Source organism: Lutjanus erythropterus, chromosome 3 (assembly GCF_056507025.1).
Source record: "Lutjanus erythropterus isolate fLutEry1 chromosome 3, fLutEry1.hap2, whole genome shotgun sequence".
Taxonomy (NCBI): Eukaryota; Metazoa; Chordata; class Actinopteri; order Lutjaniformes; family Lutjanidae; genus Lutjanus; species Lutjanus erythropterus.
The window spans coordinates 17,533,349-17,559,871 of NC_139319.1; the positions used below are offsets into that span (position 1 = coordinate 17,533,349).

Sequence of the window (26,523 nt, forward strand, 5' to 3'; positions counted from 1 at the left end):
TTCTGGATAGAACCACTGGAATATAAAACAGTTCTTGGTCGAACACCCTGGGTGGGTTCTAGATCAAGCCATTGGAATACAGAAGGGGTTTTGGTAGAACTCCCTGGATGGGCTCTTGTTAGAAGGTGGAAAGATTCTGGATAGAACCCCCACAGAAGGTTCTGAATAGAACTATTACACCACAGAGATGTTCTTTAAAACATCACAGAGAGGGTTCTGGATGAAATCTTTCTCAGACGGCTCTAGGTAGAACCCTTTATGTTGGGTTTCAAGTGTATCCTTTATAAAAGGCTCTACCAGGAACTTAAAATGCTTCTCCTATGGGGTCAAGCTGAAGAATCCTTTATGGTTCTAGTTAGCACCTTTACTTCTAAGAGTGTGTGTGTGTCAGAAAGCAAAACTCCCAGCAAGAAAAGAAATATTTCAGGTCTGATGATGACTCCTCTTTTTGGCTGATTAAAATGGACTGATGTCAAAAACGGAGTCGAGGCTCGCTCTGTGTACACGTGATAAGGCTGCAGGGTTATTTAAGTTCTGATTGACAGCCATTACAAAGGAAGGAATTTCAGTCCAGACTCTGCACTCGCAAGGTTATTCCTCCCTCTCCTTTGCTTTCCTACCTTCTTAAAAAAAAGCAGGGAAAGAAAACAAAAATGTGAGGCCCTGCTGCTCTTTGCAGAAGTGAGCATCGGGGCCCGGGGTTTTGTTCTCAGTTCTTACGTTTGCAGTCGTGGCCCATCCCCCTGTAGCCGTCTTTGCATTTGCACTTGTATGAGCCTGGCGTGTTGTAGCAGGTGGCGAAGCTGCTGCAGTGGCTCTGACCTAAAGAGCACTCATCCACATCTGAAAGATAATGGAAGCATAACAAACAGTCAGCTTCTGAGTGCAAGTGCAAAAAGCTGCAGACATAACAGTAGAATATCAAAGGCTAATTGCTTCACATTCGCTTGAAGGAGGGATCAAAGTTTGTGTCATATGTACTGTAAGTGAAAGTATTTAAGTGAATAACAGTGAGCCCTCTATGAATGCCAGAGCAAAAATCATTATGAGAGGTCTTTGAAGCATTGTAGAGGCAAATGTCAACCCATTCACTTTAAAAAAAAATAATATATTAGTACATAAATAAAGACGGGAAATTATGTATTTTCCAAGATTCAAGGAAACCATCTAGATTCATAAAAAATGTTAATAAAAAAAATTTTCAGCAGGTATTCGGGCATATATTTAACTGTACATCAGTGAAGTGAACTGCTGAGGAAAAGTGTGATAAATATGAAACAGAAGTTTGGATTAATTCCACAGTGGTTTGGTGATAGTTCATTAAATCTTAAATATTTTGAAGTTCCTCCATTATTACGTATTTGTTTGCCACTCCACCTGCTACTTTACTGAATTAAAGGCCTGAGTTAGTAATCCTGCTTCACGAAACAACCTCAACTGACTTTTTAAATTAATATGTTGTGCCCTCTATGGTAAGGTGTTGCCTCTAGGTAAAATACCCATTTTTGGCCATTTACATGCACACAATACATCCTCCAATTATGGCGCAATAGTTTTTAAAGGAGGCAGAACAGTAAGAAAAATAAAAGCAGTGTTTTGATTTGTCACATGATTCTGTGGAGGTCAGGTTCAATCCCCTTTTTGAGGCCTTCCTCACATAATTCAGCTCCATCTGAAAATGCCTTTTTCTGTCATTTTACAAACTGTAAACAATGGATTCACATTAACAGATGAGTAAAGCTTAATTTTCAATTGTTTAATGCACTTTATGAAATATATAAGAAATAAAAAAAAAATAAAATGCAAATGTAACACCACAATCGCTTCCAAACACGACATTTTTGGGGTGTAAAATATATTAATAACTATTTATTATATTTTAACTCATAATTAGTGAGCCAAAGATGTCAGCAATGGTTGCAACATACTGTATGTCAGAAAAGACACACACCAGGAAACTGAAAACAAACAGGAGCGTTATGATAGTTTGATTTACAGATTGCTGATGTGAAGTTTGTATAAATATGTTTTCAAGCCTTGACACATTCATTCCTATACACTGTTCCACAAAGGTACAATGTTGTCTGAGGGTAACGTCTAGACAAAGAAACTTATGAACAGTTCATTATAAACCTATTTCTATTTCAAAGGGCGTACATTTTAAACTGGTGAGGTAATTGAATATTACATATTATTAATAAAATATTTTTTATTCAAATTTTAAACAATAACTGTCTTTTTTCATTCCTTACCATTATGGTAAATTACATTTACTTAGTGAAAAAAAATGACAGCTTTTTTTTTGTACCAACTGGCATCACAGTACATATCATGGAGGGTTAAATACATTTTCAACATCCTAATTTATAATTATTTCTATTATTTTACATTGCAGTTGAAGCTGCAATAAACTACTGATATTATTAGGAGTTCATTAAGGTAAGCATCAGGTGGAGTCAATTCTGTAGTCGGAAAAACATCATACTTTTTAAGAAGAAGAGGCCGCAACAAAATAAAATAATTCAAATGACATCAGTTAAACCTCAAATGATGAAAAACAATGTAGAAAACATGATGGAAGTGTGACATTTCTGTTTGATTTATGCATCTAAGTGAGTAAGGTTACATCAGATCTGTGTGGAGCGATCATGGATGTATTATAGATCGATCAGGAGACTGTTGAAGCTGAAAGATCTGATCAGTTATGCAAAAAAAAAAAAGTATTTCCATCTCCAGCACATTAACTCCTTCTCAAAAACTGCAAAAACACCTCAAGCAAGAGTAAAAACTGTTTTGCAAAACTGAGGAAGTTTTTTCCCTCGAATTTTTCCATTTCCATAAAACTTTTCTAATGTGACGCTTCAAAATGTGCATAAAAATATGTTGATGGAAACTTGGCTGGTGTTTGCTTGCTGAGCTGCAGTTAAAGGACATTAATTTGTACTATAAAGGCTGTAACTTTGGAATACAAGTACTTGATTCATCTGTGTTGTACAGAAAAAAATAGAATATATTTTTGCACACAGCAAGGACTGTGGATTTTGTTCCCTGTCACTTACACTGGAAGTTCATTATGACAGAATCTCTTCACGGCCAGGTTGAACAGGAGGACTGATTGCAGCAAGCAAAAACTGCTGCAATGCACATATGGGCACTGAAATAATGTTTTAAAAAGCTTTACAATTCTGAACCTGTCCTTGAATATGATTTTTATGTGTAACCGTGTGTGTGTTATGTTTTCAACTTGCTCCATAAGTGCCCGACATGCGAACAACACCTGCATCACTAAAAATAACTCAGTTATGAGCCAGAACATCTCAGCACATCTCTGACCTCTGTAAGTTTTATCTGTAAAAGTGACAGTACCTATGCATTGGTATTTCCCGTTGATGTATTGCAGGTCAAAGCCTTCGTGGCACTTGCAGATGTAGCTACCAAAGGTGTTGATGCATTTCCTGAACCTCGGACACACCGCTATTCCTGTGGTACACTCATCCACATCTGCAAGAGGAAAAAACAGATACAGAAAAAAAAATCAAATTAAAATATAATGTATTCATCATTTTTCACTATAAATTGCTTTTAAAGCTGGAGACATAGTACACATTTGAAATAACACAACAAAATGAAAAACTCCAAGGTTAAAAAAGGTTAACTTAATCCAAAAACTAAACAAACACTTCCATTCATACTACACAACTTTTTCACCTTCCCCAGTTAGTATTCATATATGAACAAAGCACATTATTTATTCTGTTCAGTGAGCAGAATACAATGCACACCACCTTGTTTCATTATTTAAAGGCCTATTCTAAGTGTCTCTGTTGATCACCTTTGCAGGCATGTGGCCATTAATATTTAGACAGCGAGAGGCTCAAAGCATTTGCCTTAAAATCATTAATTTATCTGCTGCATAATGCAGCGGAGGCACCGCGGTGCTGCAGGGACTGTTGTTTAAAAGGACCTTAAAAACAGAGAGACACCTGGACCAGCTGGGAAAACAAGCAAGTGAATTAAGTGGGCAGAGTTCTCTCATCCCTTAACAACCACTGTCGAGGTTCTCATCAGCAAGGCACTTAGTCCCAAACTGCTCCAGTGGAGCTGCTTTAATGGCTGACAGTTGAATTATTCAGTTCCTGACAGGGCAGAGGGGTGAATTATTATGTTTTACATAAAAAAAAAAAAAAAATCCACACACACATAAATACAGTCATTGTGTCTTACAAACTATAATAGCCTATTGCTTACAGATGGCTGTTTTTATGAATGCTTACATCTGGCTTTGAAGACAGCACTGACTTTTCTCTCAGAGTAGCAAAACTTTAAGCATCATTATATTCACAGTTACATACATATCAGCCAATATTAAGCACAGCGATTGTGTTTTACTTGACAGCTTGTCTGATATGTTGCACATTAAGCAATTTCTATCAGAGGCAGCGCTGAAATATGAAGCCGCCTCATAGCAAACTTCTGCAACAATGCACAGACATCAATACACTTTGTCATTAATCAAAGGCTTGTGTGGCACTTCTGTCACAGTGCAAAAACAAGTCAATACTTTCTTGTTGTGGACCATCAGACATCTCTCTTAAGGGATTTCTGGCCTAATCCATTTTAGTACGCAAATAGCAGGTGCACAGTTTCTTTAAAAAAACTATTAGAAATCTAAGACTTAATTTAATTAGTGCTACAAGTTAAAGAAAGAGATGTAAAAGTGGTTGAAAGACATTAAAGCTCTTTGTTAAATTCGTTATAACTTAGCCTCCTTTAGTCATAAAGGCATGGCTTCCTGAGGACTAGATCTTGGCTGACAGCAGTGCAGAGACGGAGGTGAGCACACACCTTCTGTGACATGTTTTGGAGCGACTGTACTAAATCGCACGTCATGAGGAATAATACATTAGCTGAGGCAATATGTATAATTCAAGATGACAGGTTTGAAAGGATGCAGCACCACTTCTGGCACTTTGCAACTTGAGTTAAAAAAGGTTCTACATAAATAAAGGTTTACTTGTTTGTGTTTTTATTCTTTTCTAATGATTATAAAGGGTGCAAACAACAAAAAATAAAGATGATACCAATTTTATTTGCAACTTCTTCCCATCTTCCATCTTTGTGGTGCTGAATTCTTCCCTTTGTATCATTTACTTTATGTTCCTCGTCTACCAGCAGCAGAACTTTGCTCCTGTTTGTTTTTCTTTTTGTTACTATTATTTCAAACAATGCATCCCTATTATATCTTATGAAAATATTGAATTTATGTTAATTTCACAATTTCAAGAAACACACAAACACAATCTTTAAAATAGTTTTTGCTTTTGCAGAGAAATATACGACGCATAACTAGAGCTGCACAATTAATTAAAATAGTGTCAAAATCGCAATATGGCTTAGTGCTTTATCCAACTTGCAGAAGCTGTAATTTTTAATAAAGCTAAAATGTGTGACAAAACAGCATTATAATGAAGCACTGTAGTGCTGCAGAGTTGCCCATGTTGTTATAGCAAATGTAAGAAAACGTGTTTCTTTGGTACAGACCTGAACAAATCTTACATCATCATGATTTTAATTGTTTTTTCTTTTGTTCACAATAAAAATTGTGATGCAAAAATCATTCCCAGTAATCACAAACAAAACTGTGCAGCCCTATATGCATAACTGATTATGTTGCAAGAATTCTTAAAAAAGTGAATGACCAAGGGGGCAGATGTAGGTTAAATGTTTTGTCTCTGATTGCTGCTTCAATAAAAATGAATGGGATATGGATAGAATATGTTTAGGCTAGAAACATAATTACACTTTGCTGTAAGTAAGAGTGGGGTTGCAGTGATATTCCCTGAAATTAAAAAAACTGAAGGTTATGTACATTTGCTCATCTACAGAATTCAATTCTACCATATTAGTTTAGTTTATATGAAGTTTCATATTTATAGTCAAGTTTCATATCTGTCAGGACATAATATTTTGTTAAAAGCATTTGTACAACCAAAAAACCCTTCTGTTTTCATTCATCATTTAATGTATTTTTATGTATATAATGTAACATAATAATAATAATAATTGTGTAATACTGATAGTGATGGTTATTGTACCATGAAATCTCATAGATTTGCAACCCTAAGAAGGCTTTAGTTGCTTGATAAAGGGTTCTAACATATTGCAAAACACTTTCTTACTCCTCCAGAACATTATTAAGCAAAATTTGTATGAGTTTTATAATTATGTTGACCAGGACAATTCTTGAGCTGCAACAAAAATGTGTCTACACATTTGAGATTACAGCATCAAAATGGAAGCTCTGCATCTATGCAAACTCTCCCATCTAAGGCTCTGGTGCTCGAAGGAATCGCCTCCATAAATTTGATTAAAAACTCGCCGTAAAACTCTCCATAAAACAGCAGCTTGGAGAGGGATCCGGAAACAGCCCTGCCATAACACCTGTGGCAGGCTGCCTTTCCCTCCCCTCCTCCATCATTTTTCATGATTGATGTCCGTCCTGTTTTAGAAACCCGCCCCCCATTAACCAGCCCGCCGTTAAGTGGGACTATAAGGCGGCGTGGAACGGTCCAGTCTGGAACAGCCTGCATTTAAACCTGACACAGGTTAACTGCCTCAGCTGGCCCCCTCATCTGTTGGTTACCCATCTGAGGAGCTGTGCTTCAAAATGAAAGAAGGAGGGAGGACAGGAGGAGGGTGGAGAGGCTGATCACATTTCTGCTGTAAAAGCTGGAGGAACTGAGAGGAAATAAAGCCACCATTTGGTTGACAAGGACTGTGAAATTGCTGGGGTCCTTGATCAAAGCAGAAAAGACGTATTGGTAAATATTTTGGATGAATTTCAGCGTCGCTTGCTAAGAGGTTTTGTCTGACTTCCCAAATTACATTTTCAATGCCAAGTTTTCTTTCTTGCTCTGCCAAAACAGTCGCATTTGATCATCACTCAGCAAATTTGAAGACTGAGGAGTACTCATAAAAAAATAAATAAAACATCCTTGTTTGTGCTTCGCACGAGTTGCTCATGGAAGGGAGTGGTAACATAAGGCTCATGTCAGGTCTGTGGTGATATATTAAGACTGAGGACGTACCCACACAGGTTCTTCCATCCGGAGCCAGCTGTAGCCCCGGCGACGGACACTGACATCTGACCTCTCCTTTCAGCACCTCGCAGCCGTACTGGCAGTTGGCCATGCCACAGGTACGAGCGTCTGAGAGACACAAGAGAAATGCAACACATATTAACAATTTAGTGAATTACTTTTTTTTTTTTTTTTATAACTTTTTGTCATATTACCTTAAAGTGTCATTGTATTCTGGTAGTAGTACATGAGACAGATATGCAAAACTAGAATTGCTGCCTCACAGTTATATGCCTCCACAGTCTGAACAGACTCATAGTGAAGATTTTGAAGGAAGTTAATAAAAATATCAAGTGTATTTTTCAGGCAAAATGACTATTTTTTACAGAGGGCTACATACGACTTTGACCTTTGTCCTGTGATCACTTTATCATTTTATCCAATTTAATATGTGTGTGAAATTTTGTCAAATTAGTGTATTAATTCTTGAATTATGGCTAAAAACATGTTTTGTAAGGCCACAGTGACCTCTGACCTCCAAATTCTTATCAGTTGATCGTTGAGTCCAGGTGGATATTTGTGCCAAATCACCCTCAAGGTGTTCTTGAGACATTGCATTCATGGGAATGGGATGGACATGAGCTGACAATGACCTTTGACCTTTGACCTCTAAATTCAAATCAGTTCATCCTTGAGTCCAAGTGGACATTTGGAGGAATGTCATCCAGGTTTTCCTATGAGTATGGGAGGAACAGGAAGTGTTCATTTATGCAAAATCTGAAAAAATTCCCTCAAGGCATTCTTGAGAAATCGTGTTAACAAGAATGGGATGAACATGAGGTCACACTGACCACCAAAATCTATTTAGCACATCCTTGAGTCCGAGTGGACATTTGGACGGATGGACAACCTGAAAATATAATGCGTCCAGCCATGGCTGTTGCTGTCATGGAGGCAAAAGAATCAGGTTCTTCTGGCTGCTCCTAGCGCTCTTGATGGCATCTGCAACAATCAACTGTGCAACAAACTGCGCTGAACAAAAACAACCAATCAGAGCCAGGAGGAGTCTCTAACATAGGTGGCTCGGACTGAGCTCCCAGCCCAAAACGCTGATCTGGGAAGGAGACTCAACAGTCACCTATCTTTTTCTAGAACTGCCTACCTCAGCTTTGACAAGAAAGAGAAAAGTTTATACTGCTCTGACTCCGACTTTCTTTCCTCCTCACACTTTATCCTTATCCTCCAGCCAGTGTATAAGAGCCACTCGCCTGCCTTTTCTGATATTAGCCGCACTGACCCTGAGGTGCAGACAACAGAGGAGCACACACTCTGCCATTATTAGATTCCTGTGCTGCGCAGTCGCTCTATGCTCACACCTTAGCCCACGCAATCCTCCCTCACCCACTTTCATCCTATTCTACAACCACAGACTCATAATACATCTCCACCCTATCGAAGCGCCACTGTGCAGCGCCGCTGTTGTCGAGCCATGCCGGGCAGATCAAGACCCTCCAAAATAATAATATAATGGAACAGATTTTGTTCAGCCTCTCTCAATAACTTCAGACCCTAAAAAGGAAATTAAAAGTGAGGCTCATGCTGCCTCTGCTACTTCAGCCTGCCGCAGGCACCCTGGAGTACGGTTTGATGACTGAGGCAGGCCGGGCTGATTAAATGCTACAGTGATCTATTGATCAAAGCAGTAGCAGGGGAGAAAAGAAGAGCCGGCAAAGGTGTTTAACACTATCATGCTATCATCACACAACAACACCAAGAACAGTTTGAGATCACCTCAAGTGGGGAGCAATTCAGACTTTAAAAGGGGGTGAAATAATTTTTTTTTTTCTGATAAAAAAAGAATTAATTAAAATGAGGTAAAGGGAGTCACACCAACCTCGAGTGGAAACGTGAGCAGAAAATAGTTATCAGATCAGATGGGAAACATGTACAGGCATCAACCCCCAGTCTGTGGAATACCTCAGGGCGGCCAATAAGAAGTGTGCATTCACTCGAGGGTCTAAAGATTGTGTTTCTTCCACATTTTTCATTTAAGCCCTCTTAAGAGTTCTTTGCAGGGGTTCTTCAGAGTGGAGCTGCTGTAATGAAGCAGATCAACACGGGGCTTTAATCAAAACAGTCTATCAAAGGATTGTGAGGCTGCTGTCAGTGGTGCTCACACAAGTGGGAAAACGTATTTTATAATAGAGAGCATATGTCATCAGCTTTGCCTTTGCGCAGGCATTCAGATGAATACATTCATAGTGAAGCGAAGGAAGGCTTCACAGTAGCATATCAAGGCTACAAAGCTGAAGGGAGATTATGAAAAAATGACACACAAGAGAGAAAGTGAATGAAAACATCCACATTTCAGACAGTGATACAAACACTGTACAACACTGTAAAAATCATACAGGAATTTTGTGGAATCGACCAATCTTTTCTCATTACCTTAACTTAAATTTATAAGTTTTAATTATTCAAGTAAATTAAAATTACAATTAAAATAACTTTTGACTTGAAATGACGAATTGAATGAATGTACTTTACACTTCAATTCATTCCAAATGATCACGATTAGCATATCAATATACTTCCCAGCATGCAATGTTCTCTTCTAAGACGTTTCTTTTTTTTTTTTTATAGCACATGATGAAAACTTGCTGTGTGTTTCTAATACACTTTAGAGGGAAAATCCACCACTTTTCATGTAGATGTCCAGTCAGTGTTGATGGTAAATGTAGTCAATTTAAGCAATAAAGTCCTCATTGTCTGCTATATTAACTGAGAAAACAGAGTTCTCCTGCTGCAAAATCTGTTGTTCTTCCTGCATCCAGTGATGTCACTGAACTACAGCCCCTTTCAGTTTGGATTTCCAGTCTCTGCCTCTGGGTATCCAGGGGGTGCACTAAATGAGTACTTTTGACACCTCCCATTATGTTTTGCCCAATAAAATGATAGCTATAGCCTAGGGTGGTGATAACACAGTGACTTGGGTGTGTGAGACACAAGCTTGCCTGCAATGCATCTTGGTACATGTAAGCATTGTTCCATGAGCAGACGTCAGAAGGGAAACAAGAAAATATTTTCCCCAAAAAATATGATCTTGTTTCACTCAAATCAGTGAATAAAGCTATAAAGTTGTGCACAGTAAGGCCCGGTCCCCAGAAACACTCCAATCCACTCCAGTGAATGGATGTATTCTCCCTCCACGCTGCACTGCATCAAAATTGAGAGGGTTTATTGGACGCAAATTTACACCCCTGAGTGCAGGATGAGTCATCAACAGTTTTTTTTAATTGTTTTCCAGGAAAAGATCAACTCTGAAAAACCATTAAAAATACCCGAGAATATCCACAAAATGAATTTTTTGTCATTCCTGGGACAGATACTGGCCTATAGGTGACATATAGATCAATAGATATGTGATAAAAAAACACTTAAACATTGATTTTGACTTAAGGGAACTTTGAAATAAGTCATAGTTGTGTTTCACAATAATGAAAACACTGCAAACCCTAATGAAGATTAGTATTGAATTCAGTCTCCAGCACCTTACATTTACAATTTAATGAATTCACTGGGAGCAGTTTCATATATTGTCTTTGTGCAGATGCTAGAACGAAGGAGCTCCAACAGGAACAGCTGCAGCTGTAAATTCTTTGAGTGAAACTGGCTTTTCACACTGATAAAACATAAAAGGAAATCAAATTTCTTTGTAGTGTTTATCATTGTGACTGAAGATTTGTTTGTACAACTTAATATCTTAAGCTTACTGATCATGTTTTCTTAAGAATAACTGAATCAAGCTGATTTGACTAGAAAAGTTTGTGGTGACATTTTAATGTGACCTGGGGCTTCGTCACAGAAACTTCCTAAGTCTGAAATCCAATTTTATCTCAGTTTAGAATGATAGTTAGGATTTTTGTTATTAAAGAAAAATGTTTCCTAACTGCTTTTAGGAAAACATCCTATCATATCTTAGGTTACATAAGTGTCTGATTAAGTTAGGAAGTTAAGATGGCATAGACCATGTCCTAAATTCAAAATCACTGTCAGAAATAGCAGCACGACTGTTGATAGGTCTCTATAGAAATGACAAAGAAGATGGGGAGCGACATGAACCCTAAGTACTGTATTATGACTGAACGACTACTTATACCCTGTGATGATGCTCTAAATTTCCCAGACCAAGTGTTAATGGGTACATGTCGACTAACCTGACATGTCAGATGGTTTGTTTGTTGTTAAACTGTTTGGAAAAGGGCAATCGCTTCCAAAAAAAACACTTGGCGGGTGACTGGATGAACATCTAATACAGGCTATCTTCAACCAGTCAGATCAAACTCTTGCAGAAGCCTGTCAGGAGAAGAGCGGAAACCACCGAGAAAAGCCTTTCAATGAAGAAATACTCTCCAGTTCTGATATAACTGATGCTATCGCAGTATCTATGCTAACCTCTCTGGGAGACGAGTCGCTCCAAGGAGTTTTGTGGATTTTCATGTGATCCCTCGAATCTAGCTGCCTCGCAAGGGAACATATCGACCGCAAAGGTGACTCATTTAGAATTTGATCGACGTGGTCTATCCGTTCAAATCCTTATCAGGGGTCAATCATTGGCAAGAAATGTGGTGTTTCCTCATCAAAAGCCCAAACTGAACAACCGTCTTTTCTTGCCCATTCGTAGGTGCTGTTGTGGATACAGGCAGTCGTGTTTATTTAAAACACAGATGCAGACATGACGGGGCGAGTTGATTGAAGAATCAAGTTTGCAGCTTTAGATAGAATTTCCTAAGGTGAGATAAGATTCGAGGTCTGAGATAAGGTAGGACACAGCCATGAGTTTGGGAATTGCTTTTGTGATAGGAAGATAGGAGTTTTTCTATCTTGGAAACTTACATTAAGATAGGACAAGCACTTTTTTCAAGTTAAAACATTTTTTTTTTTTTTTTTTACAGTGAATCAGAGTTGTGTGTTTGTGTGTGTGTGTGTGTTTGTGAAAGACAGACTCACTTCCACAGGTCCCGTCAGGCATCAGCATGTAGCCGTTGAGGCAGTAGCACTTGTAACTCCCATATGTGTTCATGCACCTGTGTTTACAAGGCCGCGGCTTCAGCCCACACTCATTCAGGTCTGCAGACAGAGAGAGGGACAGCATAAGTAGACTGGAGGACAGAGAGAGAGAGAGACAGACCCCCCACCCCCCTACACAGAGGTGAAATTAGTCAGAGGGCAAAGGTGAAGAGGTCAATCATGTCAAACCTCAGCCATCCATTTATGCCCAGGTTTTTATGGTGTCTGTCTGTCTGTGCGTATGTTAATGTGTGTGTTTAGGAAGGGGGTGGAGGGGGGTGTCTTCGAGGAAGCGAAGTGTTGCCGTGTTCTGACAAGCCTGCAACTTCCCTCTTTGATGGTTTAACAGGAAGCCAGTGTCAACTGTCAACCTGCCCATTACCTGCAAGTGATAAAAGATGCTATTATACCCTCTGACTCACCACCAGTTCATGTGGCTGTAGCCGCTCCATCCAGCGCTCTTTGATAGATTCATATAATTCCAGTGTTTTAATGCGAGCATAAAAGTGGAGAAAATCTCACCCACAACAGCCCGCGAAAATCTTATTAGAAAATGATGCTGATGTCTGCCTTCAGAGCATGGCGGCCTCCTGGGAGAAAAGAACATGCCCTGAGCTCAACACCTGTCAAATGCTTATGCAAATTCAAGTCATTATACCCTTCTTACAGCAGAAATTTTGACTAGTCAAACACCAGTGCAACTAATACCATTATTAGTGTCTGCGTTCCATTTATGTATTTCAGCTGCTGCAGCCTGGTGCCGTGTCAGTCGCCTCCTCGGGATGACTTATTGACACACTGAAATGGAACGGAGACGCCATTAATGTTATTAGTTACACCTGTGTCCTTCCTGCCATGAAAAGTCAAAGTGTCCTCAGTGTGAAGGGTTTAAAGTGGCTAAATTAAATAAATATTTCAGGTTTGTTTATTCCTGCTGTAGATCCCACTGACATCTTATTTTCAGCAATACAACTAATGTTAAGTGACTTTAAAACCAGTTCCTGACGCTGCTAAGTGGAACAGACATGTCATTAATGTTATTAGTTACACCTGTGTTTCCTGCTATGACAAGTCAAAGTGTCCCTCATTAAAAAGGCTTAGCTTCTGAAATAAACATGTTTATTTCTTGTTTTAGACTGAACTTATTTTAACCTACCGACTGGGATAACTTCAGACCCTCGAGATATTACTCTATCCTTCTAATTCCTAATGACTTTGTTAATCAATTTGTTCCTAATGTCTTCATATCATTGTTTACTGTTTCTGTTTTAATTAGTGCTTTTTAAAAAAACAACAACAATGTATTGAGGTCCTGTGGGACCCCAGTCAAAAACACCCAATTCTGCCTGCACAGAACTGTTTTATTGAGTTCATGTTTGCCATGGATCCTAATTTAGTATCAGGGGGGTTGAAGCATTCTGTCACATTTTCTGAAGGAGACAGATTTCCTCATGCGCTCCATCAACAACCCTAATGTGTTTTTCTTTTACACAAATTAACTGTGACTTTTCTACATTAAAAATAATAATCCTTTTTCATATGATTTCAATCAAATAACTAATAATATTTTGAGAATAATGAAGTTTTTAATTATTATTGCTGTTAATAATTTTGCCATAATGGAGTAGTTTATTCTTGAGGTACCTGCACTAAATAATTTTAAGCAAGTTCAATGTCAAAAATCAAGTTCCTCCGCCGCCTTAAAAAACTTGAGAAAGTGAATTTTGAAAAAGTCAATCCAGTTCAGTTAAGTTAAAGTAGCAATATATAGCCATTGTCCAAGCAAAAATGGGTAGCAGTCAAAGTAGTGAGTTGGAGCCATAGACTGTATATTAAATAAATTATAATCCTGTTTAATGTATGACCAATTGATTGATTGATTGATTGATTGAACCAAGCTGTTTTCCCCATTCAGCCTTGCCCAGGCTCGACACAGACAGCCAGGCTGCAGGAGCTCGGGATGTCAGAGAGAAAATATTCAAGTATTAAGTTGAATCAACTAAATGCACGGTTTCGCTGCTGACCTTAGTCGTGATTAGTTTCATGACTATCAGAACAACCGTTATCATCGCATGTATTAAAGTTTCAAGTCATGTGTTTTCATCAAACAACAAAAGAGTTTGAACTCTCAGACAACTGAGAAGTCTGAGAAGTTCCTTCGAAACTTAATTTATTCAGTTGAGTGAACTCACAGAAGTACATTAATTCGACTCGAAAGGCTTCAAATCAGAGCAGCTTAAGTTTATAAGTTTTGAGGTGGTCTGAAAATAAAAGACATTTTAAATTGTTTTAATGTGAGAGTATTAAGTTTACCACTAAATTCCTTTACAGTGATCTCCAGTTGGTAGTCGCATTGTAAATATCTTCATAGGATCAGGGTTACAGAATGGATCTGACCATAATCAGCCTGATATTTGGACATGTCATAGCAATGAATGCACAATGGTAACTAATTACATTAATAATGTCTGCGTTCCATTACATTTCTTTCCATGTACAGTGTCTTAATATTGTGCACGCAGGCTCACTGTCGTACCTAAATGAAACAAAGCCATCATTAGTGTTATTATTTATGTGTTTTCTGTAATGAGTTCAAACGTCCATTGTAAGAGACATCAATTTGATTTAAGTTTGCTGTAGATTCTTTTAAGTGACAAAGCATCCAAAATTGCAAATAATTAATAGACCTAAATGTATGTATTCTGCTTAGTTGTGCTGAATCCTGGTAATGTGCATTGCGGTACACTGGGAGATCTAAATAAAACACTGAGGTAGTTCACGAAGGGAGAGAAGTGATTTTAAAGTCATGTGTCCAATTATCACTTCCCACATATTTTAGGTTGTCCATATATGTAGTCTGGTTGGCCCTCATCCATTATGCCTTCTCCAAAGTTCCTGCATTACTTGCTGCCCACAATCTACTGTAACTCCCTTCACCTCTGCAGCGTCTTCCAGCATCAGGTGCTGTTTCAGGAGCAGTACTGCATGTTCAACTTGTCTGCATCAAATATTGTGTATCTCAGGCCCTGCTGGGGGGGAAGGTGAGCTCAGGTACAGCCTGTTCAAGCTCGCTCGAGATCATCATACCTTATCATCAACTAAAGTACATGTCATGTTGTTATAAGTGGTTTAAACTGGACTGAATGTCCCGACTAAAATGTTACTAATTACACCTGTGCTTTTCCTGCTAAGTCAAAATGTTGGCTGTGAAAAATACCAACAGCATTCTAGATGCACATCGCTATTAATAGCATATTGATTACGCTGCCATTAGTTGTGGTGGAGAGTAACTAATTACTCTCATTACTGTAATTGAGAGTCTTTGCTGTGTACTTCTGTTTGAGTACACTCAAATAATTTATTCAAGTAGATTCTTGATTCATCTTTCTCATACACTGAGGAAGACAAGGATTATAGAGCCGCCCGGAGTGATGCTGTTTGAGGAAGACTTTTCATTTTCAGTTTGCTTTAAACCGTTTTTCCCTCCTGGTGCAATGTTCAAGATTAAGTTTTCCTGTGAAGAAAATAGTGTCACTTCTCTTTCAGAGCATCACTGAATTGAAGAGAGACTGATGGTAATGCATGTTCATAATGAATTGGCCATGGTTCCTACATCACCCTCGTCTTGGCCTCAACTCCTGTTCACAGTCATTTTAAATAGAGCTTCTCTTGAAATTCAAAACGTATTCTTACTTCTTCTTACTTTTACTAATATTTGGGAAAAGTAACAGTACTTCTACTTTAGTAGGAATGATTCATTGAGAAACAAAAGATCTTGAAAAATCATACTGTAGCTGTGTCAGTTATCAGTTAATAATATAGATATTAGTCAATAATAATTCCCACGGTGTGAAAGCTGCCATATCACTAAACCTAATTTTGCTGGTTTGGTTACAGAATATGATTGCCATGCAATCTCACTCTTGGCTTTCTGTCGGGGGGGACTGGGGACAATTGTAACAGGGGCAATTGTAACACACTCAATTCCTGCAATCAGAAACAAACTAGAGTGATGACATGTTGCACATGCTTAGCAGGAGTGGGATCATTTCATCTTAGCACTATTGAGCAAAAACAATATTTTGAAACATGAAAATTTGTTTTTGGATGTGCAGTATTTTTCCACTGCTGGATAAAGTTTAGATGACTGTGAATTTAAATTTTAAATTTAAAATTTAAATGACCACACCAAATATTTGAAGAGTACCGCAAGAGCAGGGGCAACTGCAGCACTGTGCTACATTTGCCCCCCCGATGTGTTGACATATTTTTCTGTTAGAAAATGACAGAAACCCAAATGTTAGAAACATATTTCACAAAAATTAAATGTAAAATCACTTTAAACTCAGTTCAACCAATTAAAATCTAATTATCACTCTAAAATATCTAAATTGTATTATTAATTAGTGTGCATAAATGTGTTTCTTATATCAAAAGATGACTAGTGCATTTCAAGTAGTCTGTTATGAAGGAAAAGGTAAAAAAAATCTTATATTTGCCCCAAGTCTCCCCTGCCTTTAGTACTGACAGGTCCAATGATAGGAGAGTGTTTAGGTAGGGCTTAAAGCGTTATGGATGTTGATGGAGAGGTTATTGATGGGAGTGAAGAGTTCACTTGGCTAAAATCTCACATATTCCTTCCATATATCACCAAAACTTTTTTTTTTTTTGTCCCGCCTCTGACCTAAATATGAGGTCCCTTGAGAGTACCAGGCCCAAAAGGGGAAAATCCAACTTGAAGCTACACAAGAATCCATCACACTGGAATGATGACACAAGCTCCAAGCAGAAATATAAATAACTTCAACTATGAATATCGCCTCCTGTTTCTGGGATACAGTAGAAGCATCACAAATAGATTACATCTCACAGCACAGCAGCACATGAGGGGTCATTTTCATCTTGGCCGCCTGTATTGTACTGTAAATAGTGCCCTGTTTAACTCTGTGGACATATGCAGGGTGCATTCTTTGAGTGCCACATGCCTCCTACATTTAAGAGATACCATAGATTAATTTGGATGAATGACGGAGCAGATGCCCAGTTTGTATGTCCGCAGACCTCACCAGCTTCTGGCCTACTAAAGCCATGTTGGCAGAGTGAATGGAAGTGAGTGACCATCTGCTTGTTGAATCCCAATAAATGCCACAAGGCTTTGAGTCATGTTCCTTAGCTAGAAATTCCTCTGGATATATAGGGGTCAGTTTGTAAATGCAGTTGTTACATGAGTGCCACTCCAATGAAATATTTATAGCGTTACGTTCACTAACAACCAGAGTAAGGATAACAATGAGCAGACATTTAGGTGAAGGGCTGCAACTTACTATTATTTACACCGCTGATTAATCTGAAAAGCCGATTGTGTTCTTGATTAACTGATAGATCTTTTAGCCTGTTTTAAAAAATTGTGGAAAATGTTCATTATAGTTTCCCAACTGCTTCTTCTCTGCAACCAGTCCAAAACTCAAAGACTCTTCATTTACTTTCATAAATGACAAAGAAAAGTAGCAAATTCCTACAGTTAAGAAGCTGAAATGAGCAAGTGTTTGACATTTTTGCTTGAAAAATTACATGGAAATTGTTTTTTCAATCAACTAATCATTGCAGCTCTATTCAACAGTGTCAGACAAAACACAATCACAGTCTTTTATTCTGCTAAACATGGACATGTGTGTCATGCAAACTAAATGTTATTTAGAAATCAACAAGCCTCATGATCGTCCAGCTGCATTCGTGATGCCAAAAAAGGTTGTCTAGCACCTGGGACACAGCAGCATGGAACCTTTATCTTTTCATTCAGGCACATTTTTTAACGTGTTAGTGCAGCCACGCATCCTGCATAAGCAGCATGGCTCACATGTGGCAGCAGCTCCTATTTTTGGCCTGTTTTCTGACTGACAGATGTGTCTCTCAGCAAAACATCCCTGTCACTTACAAATTGCTTTTGTATATTACTACATTGTTTTCAAAATAGTGTTGTGGTGACAAACAGGAACAAAATTATTGTTTAGACTATGTTCAGAGACAATGTTTCTTTGAAACGACACGTTCATATAATGGGTTGGTGGTAGCGGAAGTATAACAAGCAGGAATTAAACACAGCAGTACCGGGGTCCATATCCAGACTCCTGCAACAAAAGCGCTTTGGTTACGGTGAGGAAATATCATCATTTTGGGTAGGTTTAGGAAGTAAAATCACTTTGGGTAGGGTTGGGGTAAGATCATGATTTTGGATAGATTTTGGCAACAAAAGCACTTTGTCCATCTGACTTGAATCCTCTGTCCTCGCTCCTGTCAGCTCCAGTTTGCACATACATGCACTGACAGAGAGAACAGAGAAGTCTGCTTAACCAGTCTCAGACTGGGAGAGGAGGATTACAGAAAGATCATCATTTTGGTTAAATATTACTAAAAGCTTCTCATGTCACAGACACTGCTGTCTTTTGAATAATGCTGTAATCACTATGAATGGAAAGTGCCTTGCAGGATCATCTATTTTGGCAGAAAAAAAAATATGTATGTTGGCAGTGTCATTTTTGTACCTTTCCAGATATGTTAGTTAACAACATGTCCTCGTTATGTTGCTCGAAACATAGTTTGGTCAGCATTAATTTCCCCTCATCAGCGTATTTGTTGTTGCACACTAGATGTATATAAACATAATGTCTGGGAGTTGCAGCAAAAATACAGTGAAAATTATTTTCATATTGACATCATAGCAGCAGCACAACACCTTTTGTACAGTTTCTGCAGAATACCTCACAGATGGATGGAAAAAAATATATTTTAAAGCTGTTCAGCAAGGGATAGCTGTCACAAACAGGCAGGAACGCAGGTGCAATGTTGGGCCAATATGAATACTGAGATTGGACTCCGCACACAACACACAACTTGTTGCCCTGTGCAAATTGCACTGCATCTGCTTTTGCAGTACTGCTGTCATGCACCATGTGATTACAGAGGCTACAACGTTTTGTTTTAAGGCTTTTAAAAAGACTGGTGAATGTCTTTCTTTCAGAACTGATTTTTAATTGTTTTAATTCTTTATAAAAAAAAAAAGGTAAGTCAAAATGATTTGTCTTGTCCTTGTCAGGCAGAAGGCTTTGCTTGGTTCATTTTCAGTTAAAATCCAAAGCCGACAACAGATTCTGTCTCCCACAAGATACTGTCCATAGCATTCACACCTGCACACACACACACACACATCCTCACTCTTCACTTTTTTAATTAGCAGTGTCAGCCCTGTTTTCCTCCCTGGTTTTCACAGTAAACAACTGGCATTCTCATTATGGCGATTAGAGAAAACCATAGCAACCCTGTCCATTGTCAGTGTGGCAGAGAAACAGGTCTCCACTTGCCCGTTGTGCTGAAAAAGAAAAACAGCTTAAAAATGTAAATGAGGGATTATTGGAATGGTCACATTCTCAGACAGAGGCAGCTCCATGAACATCAGCACATGCCAGACACAAGACACAGCCAGGGCCTCCTCTATGTGGAATAAAAAAAACAAAACAAACAAGTCTGAGAGAGAGAGAGGACACAAAAGACGGAACTGAGAGAGGACACAGAGGAGTGGGAAAACGCAGAGATAACAGGCAGACAAGGCCACCGATTGACAGTTCGACACGGCCCCAGGACTGCAGAAACCTGAGCGATAGCAGAGGTGCAGAGCCCCTCTGGGCTGTTCACTGTACGGTAAATGAACTGCTAAGACACATCTGAAGGGATGCAAAGTGGAGTGATTTATTGGGTCAGCTCCACCGAGGTATGCTATGCTACATTCCCGACACGCCTCTATCACTGACAGAGAGATTAGCAGGGGCTCTTTCTTGGGGATATGCTCGCCTCTAAAGAAGATAACACTCGGGTAGAACTTCAGGCCTTAGCAAGCAGCGATAGAGGAGTCATGAGTGCCGAGTCCATGTCGACGATGGTTGTGAAGGGAAGGAGGAGCTCTTTGTTCCAGGTGCCCCCCCACCCCCACCCCCAAAAAAAGACTGGAGAGGAAAATGAGAGCGAAGATGGGGCAGAGCAATAAGGAAAAATCACGATGGCTCTTTGGTAATGAGAGTCTCATGTATTTGGGTAGACAGTGAAAGAAACAGACGTAGACATGCACTCTTAGAAATAAGGGTTTCAGATGGGTTCTACCAGAAAGACTGGGGTTCTACCCACAATCATTTGCTTCTGCGACAAAACTAGAATGTTGATTTTCGATACTATATTAGTATAAATACACGATACTCAGTACCTCTTTCGATTCCAAAGTCCTAGGCTGAAGAACCCTTTTCTCGTGGTTTCATTTTCTTCAAGGGTTCTTTGTAAGACTAAGTGTTCCACTAAGATACCTTTTAAAGAAAGAGTTCTGCAATGATTGTTGAAAGTACGGGTATTAAAAGATCATCGCCCCCCTGGGTGGGTTCTTGATGAAACCTTTAGTATATGAAAGGGTTCTCAGTTGAATCCCCTAGGTGGGTATTAGATGAAACCTTTGGGACATAAAAGGGCTCTCAGTAGAAAGGTAGGTGAAATGGTTCTGGATAGAACCCCCAGAGAGGGTTCTTGGTTTGACCATTACACCATAGAACCAGGGGGCTGTGGGTGGAACCTTTCACAGATGATTCAGGGCCTTTCTGTCTATATGTTGAGGTTGAGGTAAAAGAGGTGGAAGCTTTATAAAAGGTTCAACCAGGAACCAAAATGGGGTCTACATGAGTCTGCATAGTTAGAACCTTTATTTCTAAGAGTGTAGAGTGGTAAAGATGGTGGCATGCTCGGCGTTCATGCTGTCATCTCGAGTGAAAAGCCGCTGTTGGTGGTGTCTCTGCTGCCAGGGGCGGACAGGAAGCACTACAAGAGAACAGTTGAGAGTGACAGCCGCTCCCCCTCAGTCAGTCGGCACAGTGCAGCACCATGCATGTCGCTGAGACCGGGGAGAAGAAAAGCTGCTGTGGGGGGAGGTTGATCGACGAATCTCACCCTCCGTCACTACTCTCGCTGGCTGATGGTCCACAGGAAGAAAGAGAGGAAGGTGACTGGCCCACACTGGTGGGGTTAAATAGTCCGGCTCTTCTTCTTCAGACAAAAGAAAATGGGTTAGAGGGCACGGGGTGGGGGGGAGTGAGAGGAAGGGGGTTTGATTGAAGGTAAAGTAGTAAAGGGTGGAGAAAGAGTGAGAGACAGAGAGAGATGTAGTGAGACTGAAAAGCACCAACCAATGGATTAGAACACCTCTGACCACACCACATTCCTGGAAAGTAAAGAGGAACATTATGCAGCAAAGAGGATTACACTTGTGGGAATTGGACATGAGCTGAGTATCAGAAAAAAAAAAAAAATTCTAGGCCACATGAGAGAAACAGTGAAAGTGTTTTTGCGTCCTTGCTCCTCCTGCCCTCTTCTCTCTTCTGCATTCCTTTTTTGTCATGAGGGTGAAATAGGATCTGAGAGAATTACAGTATCTCACGGATTCAGAAGATCCCTTCTCAATTTGTATCTGGAGGTTCAAAGGTAGATGGGAGTTGCCATTTAAAGAGGCAAATCACTGCTTGACTACAAACACTTCAGAGCCTCTAGAATTTCAGCCCCTCCCCGCTCTGACTGCCTATCCATCTATCCATCCAGCAACCTTTCCACCCGGCGGCAACCAAACAATACCTATTGTTAGGTGACAGGAAGATGATACAGCTACCTCCGACTGTTTTGCACGCTTCAGACTGTGTAAGTTTTTCCCCTGTTGAGGGATGCAGTAACTATGCAAGGGTACTGCATTCTTTACTCTACACAGGACAGAAACACTTGTTGCACACCTTATCTGCAAATAGGCATGGGTATTGGTTTAAGATGTTTAGTAGAACTATAATTCACTGAGACAATCATCTAACCAGTGCAGCACTGTCTAATAAGAGTTGCTTTCCTTCCAATACAGATGTGTGGAGGGAGCCAAATGCTGGTAAAATATGCAAGTGCTTCCATTCAATTGTCTTACCTTACCAGCCAAAAAGTAATATGGTAATCTGAGTGGCTGGTGAGATTAGAACCTTTCCTAGCCATTTGGCCTGTGGACAAAAGAGCTATTTCTGAATCCCATGTGTAGGGATGCCATTGGGGATGACGTCCATTCCCCAATTCAGATGAGATCAAATAATAATATGTCTCATGCCACTGACTACAGGTCATATCTTTTCCGAATTTAGGCCCCATGGGGCACACTTTAAGGGCCGTGACATAGGCTATCTGTTGACCCTTCCTAAGTCTCACCCCTTTTTGCTCAGTGCTCCAACAACGAGCTTGGTACCCGCCAGAACCCCAGTCCACTTTGTCCTTTCCTGTTTCCTATGTTGAAAAGAAAACCAAAATTTTAAGATTGTTAAAGGATGTTTTGAGGGGACCTGTAAAAGCAGCATGCATAGTCACATCTTGGAGTTGGATAATATTAGCCAAACATTAGCAATCTAGTCAGCTAATGATTATCGTAGATTAGATGGAAAGTTGAGGTCCTTCCAGTATCAAGGTTGCTAAACTCTTACTGGAGCACAGAATAAAAATGGGTGGGACTTAGGAAGGGTCAATTGAGTGAGGCAGGCAGTTAACCAGTCGATGTAGAAAGCAAATGAGACATACTTGTTTAAATGCCTTTTGGAACTAAAAACACATTTAAATAATATACAAGAACCAACAGGTTTATTATGTAAATCTGTGCAATCTAAGGAAATACAATACAAAAGTTTTAAGCTTATAATGTTTGATTTGTTTTGATGATGAGCTGTTCAAGTTAAGTCTTTTTGGAGGCTGTATTTTGGTGCTGCGCTCAACTGCATACAATTACATACTATGCTGGACAATATGTTTCTAACTTGTTTGGATAAAAATTAAAACTTTATCACAATAAATTGGAAGACAGAGACAGAATTTGTGTCCTCCAGAGACAAATTTTGCATTATTATTGAATGGGTTCTTAGACTGACACCCATGGGAAGAACCTGTGAAAAAAAGAAAAAAAGGTGCTATACACCCATTGTTAGCTGAATTTTACTACAACACAGACAGAAAAAAAACTAAGCTTGATAACAACCAAAACCAGAGTATGTCTGAGTTGACTTGTTCATTTAATGGGGCAGGATTTGTGCTCCATGATAAATAACCTTTCACAATCTGCAGGAGGTTGATGACATTATCGATCTGATCTCAACAATCACTTAGGCAAGCGCTGAGATTTCAATCTCGTTTTCTGGTTGGCATCCATGCGACACCTTCCTGCCATTTTCCATGCCTTTTCATTGGCTCAGTAATACCGGATCCCCCTGCAAGTAAGCACCTGGTATGAGGACATACTGCTGTACTGCCATAGTGTTGTATATCATAACATATTACCACTTATAAGAGGTAATAATAGAGGTCAGTTAAGGTCAAATATCATACCCCTTTATTGACCTTGTTATAAAAGAGAACACAGATAAAACAAACACAATTTGGAGTAATTAGATGATAATTGAAGGAAAATACACATGACATGCATGTACTTAAAATGCCTGCAGCTGTTTGGCTGTTAACAGCAGACAGCCAGGAAGACAAACGGTGATGAAGAGAGATTGATTTCTACACCAACAACCCTAAAGTATCTGTCTACACCTTGACTGAATTACATTCATGAGAAGATTAGTGGAAATAATCGTAAAATTCTTGAAGACAGCCAAGATAAAGTGGTAAAAGGTCAGATATGAGCGAATATTCTAAAAACAGACATAAAAACTGCACTTACTTCAACTGCAATGTGAGACTATCACACGTGAAGAGGTATTAATTATACAGCTGGCTGACAGACAAGGGGAGGAAAGAAGAAGGCAACATCTGGAGGCACTAACTGCAGCTGTATGGCTTCTGATGTCGAAGACTTCACTCCTCCAGCAAAATCTTTTAACAGTGTCTTAACAGCAGGTCAACTACTCCTAATTAAATCCACCTGCATAGAATAATCATCTTATTAAAATGATTGGATCAGCAGGGGGAGTGTGCTGCCAAATTGTTAAACAGATTATCGCCATAATGAGTTTATTTGTGCGACGTGAGCGTATTCATCTATCCTCGCCATGCTGTGTGACAGATACCATTCTCATCAGCACCAAAGGTGAAGCACTTTCTGAAAATGATAGGGATTCTCAAAGTACTGCTTATTATTCTTGACAGCCGAGTGCCCGTTTCTTTCCTGCTGAACATAATCAGATTCATTCAAAAGATATCCCATTCAGGTGTCAAAGTTTTCCCTGTATATGGGAACCTCTGAAAGTGAAATAAACACTGAGGTGAAATTATTTGGCAGGTGAAAAGAGCTGGCACTAAAAACAGATATGTAGTCCTTGAAGTATAAATCTTTCAAAACTGGAACACCACATAAACGTTCTGCAGAGGAAAAATGTGGCTTTGATTCTGAGAGTGATGAAATCGATAGCGGCCATGCTTCTGTTTGCTGTAAACACTCATGTTTCCTCTGTGGTTTGTTTTCGCTCCATACAACCAGTGTTCCTGAGCTGTTTAACACTCTTGTTAATCAGAGCCACCCCGAGGGTCACACTTCTGTCCACACTTCCCACTTAGAGAAAAGGAATGTGTGTCCAATTGTGTGTGCATGCAAAACATATCTCTGTACGTGCAGGTTTACAGAGTAAGTGTTTATTGCAATATTTCACTGCTTAATCTCAGGGGTGAGGTTTTTGTTTCAACATTGACGGTGAACATGACGAACACTTAATTCCTACGTTCTGATGATTTTTTAATGCACTGATTTGTGCCTTTTCTGCATCAATTTTTTAGCAGGAATGTCTTTATTTATGTAAAGTAAAACACAAAATTGACGCTCCAGGTGAGGAGTCAAAATATAATGGATAAAAATGAAGTAAGACTCTTAAGCAAGCAGTTAATCAAAAAGGGAACAAATGCACGTTCTAAATATTAAAGAGGGATCTCAACACTGAAATCAAAATCTGCGCCTATGCTTGATCCACTTTTTACGCATTAAGCATCTTTCTTGGGGATATTATCATGCATAAAGTATTAGAGACCATAAAGTATTTAAAAGCAACAAAGTAAAATATTTTAGGCTATTTCAATGTAAAAACATGTTTCCCTGGAGCCCTTAAGATGTGAGTTTGCTGACCTAACTTTAAATAATTGGTTCTACGAGGAGAAGGCACTGAACTGGATATCAACCTTCATCATGGTTCATATTGTACTTATTACTCTAAAAGAAAACAATCATAATTTAAAGACACAGCAAGTTTCAATGATGTATTTTTTCTTTATATTACACAAAACAGGAGTCTCTGCAGAATTTTAACTTGCAAACACTGCATGATGGGAAGTCTGTTCATATGGTGATAACCTTTCTTTAGACACTTAATTAAATCAACTCTCAGTGGCACATTTATTCAGCTCACACAACCAATCATTTAAAGTTAAAAGACTCTTGTTCAGTTCTAAAGTTTCAACATAAAATCCTATCTATACTCTGACTGTAGAAACAGACAAAAAAAAAAAAAAAAGAGGGAGAAACCATTCAGCCTATTTACCATAAATATCAACGACACATATCAAGGAAAAATTGCCAAATCAACAAAATCTGGTGAGCAAAATGCTCCGCTTCCGAAACGCTCCTGGTGGGGCATAAAGTCGTGTTAATGGAAACCTGCCGTGTGCCTTTTTAATATATACTGCCATGTCACTGTTTTTTCCTATAATTATTTAAACAATGTCAAGGTTTCCAATTCAGTCACTTCCCCACTTAGAACCAATTATTCAAATTAAGTTCAGTCAACAGTTTTATTGCAGTAGGGAAACATGTTTTTAAGTGAAACCAGATTAAAATATTTTCACATTAACTGTAATACTTAATGCATGATAATGTCCCCAAGAAAAATGCTTATTTCATAAAAAGTGAATAAAGCAGAGGTGTAGATTTCGATTTCAGTAATGAGGTCCCGCTTTAATATTTAGAACGTGCATTTGTCTACCCCCAATAAAAATCTGAATGTTGCAGAGGTAGAGATGCACTCACTCTTTGCACTCTCTTATGGCTGATTCTGATTTTCAGTATTTTTAAGAACTATAATAGACAGAACACACAAACATTTTTGTAATTTTTCTTTAATCTAAAATTTAATTGGATGTTCATAATAAAATACTGGCTATAAATAACTTTAACATTTTCTCCAAAAGTCCTCCAGGTTATTATTCCTCCAGGCTTTATTATATTATAATATTAAGATTATGTGCCAGAGGGGAGCATGATCTCACAACATCATAGGAAAAGTGATCTCAAATGAGTCTGACTTAGAAAAAGTTTGAGGACATGCATAAACACAGGTTGTTTATTCTTCAG

General features: G+C 38.9%; 1 protein-coding gene across 1 annotated transcript in view; it reads right to left on the reverse strand.

Moving 5' to 3' along the window:
* The window catches only part of npnta (nephronectin a), a 90,509-nt gene that overhangs the window by 26,539 nt on the left and 37,447 nt on the right, over positions 1 to 26,523 (reverse strand). Inside the window, exons 5-9 of the mRNA XM_084715240.1 lie at positions 21,129 to 21,224; positions 12,090 to 12,209; positions 7,089 to 7,208; positions 3,367 to 3,501; positions 721 to 843 (exon numbers count right to left, since the gene is read on the reverse strand). Coding sequence (XP_084571366.1) covers positions 721 to 843; positions 3,367 to 3,501; positions 7,089 to 7,208; positions 12,090 to 12,209; positions 21,129 to 21,224 — 594 coding nt within the window. The remainder of the gene's footprint in view (positions 1 to 720; positions 844 to 3,366; positions 3,502 to 7,088; positions 7,209 to 12,089; positions 12,210 to 21,128; positions 21,225 to 26,523) is intronic.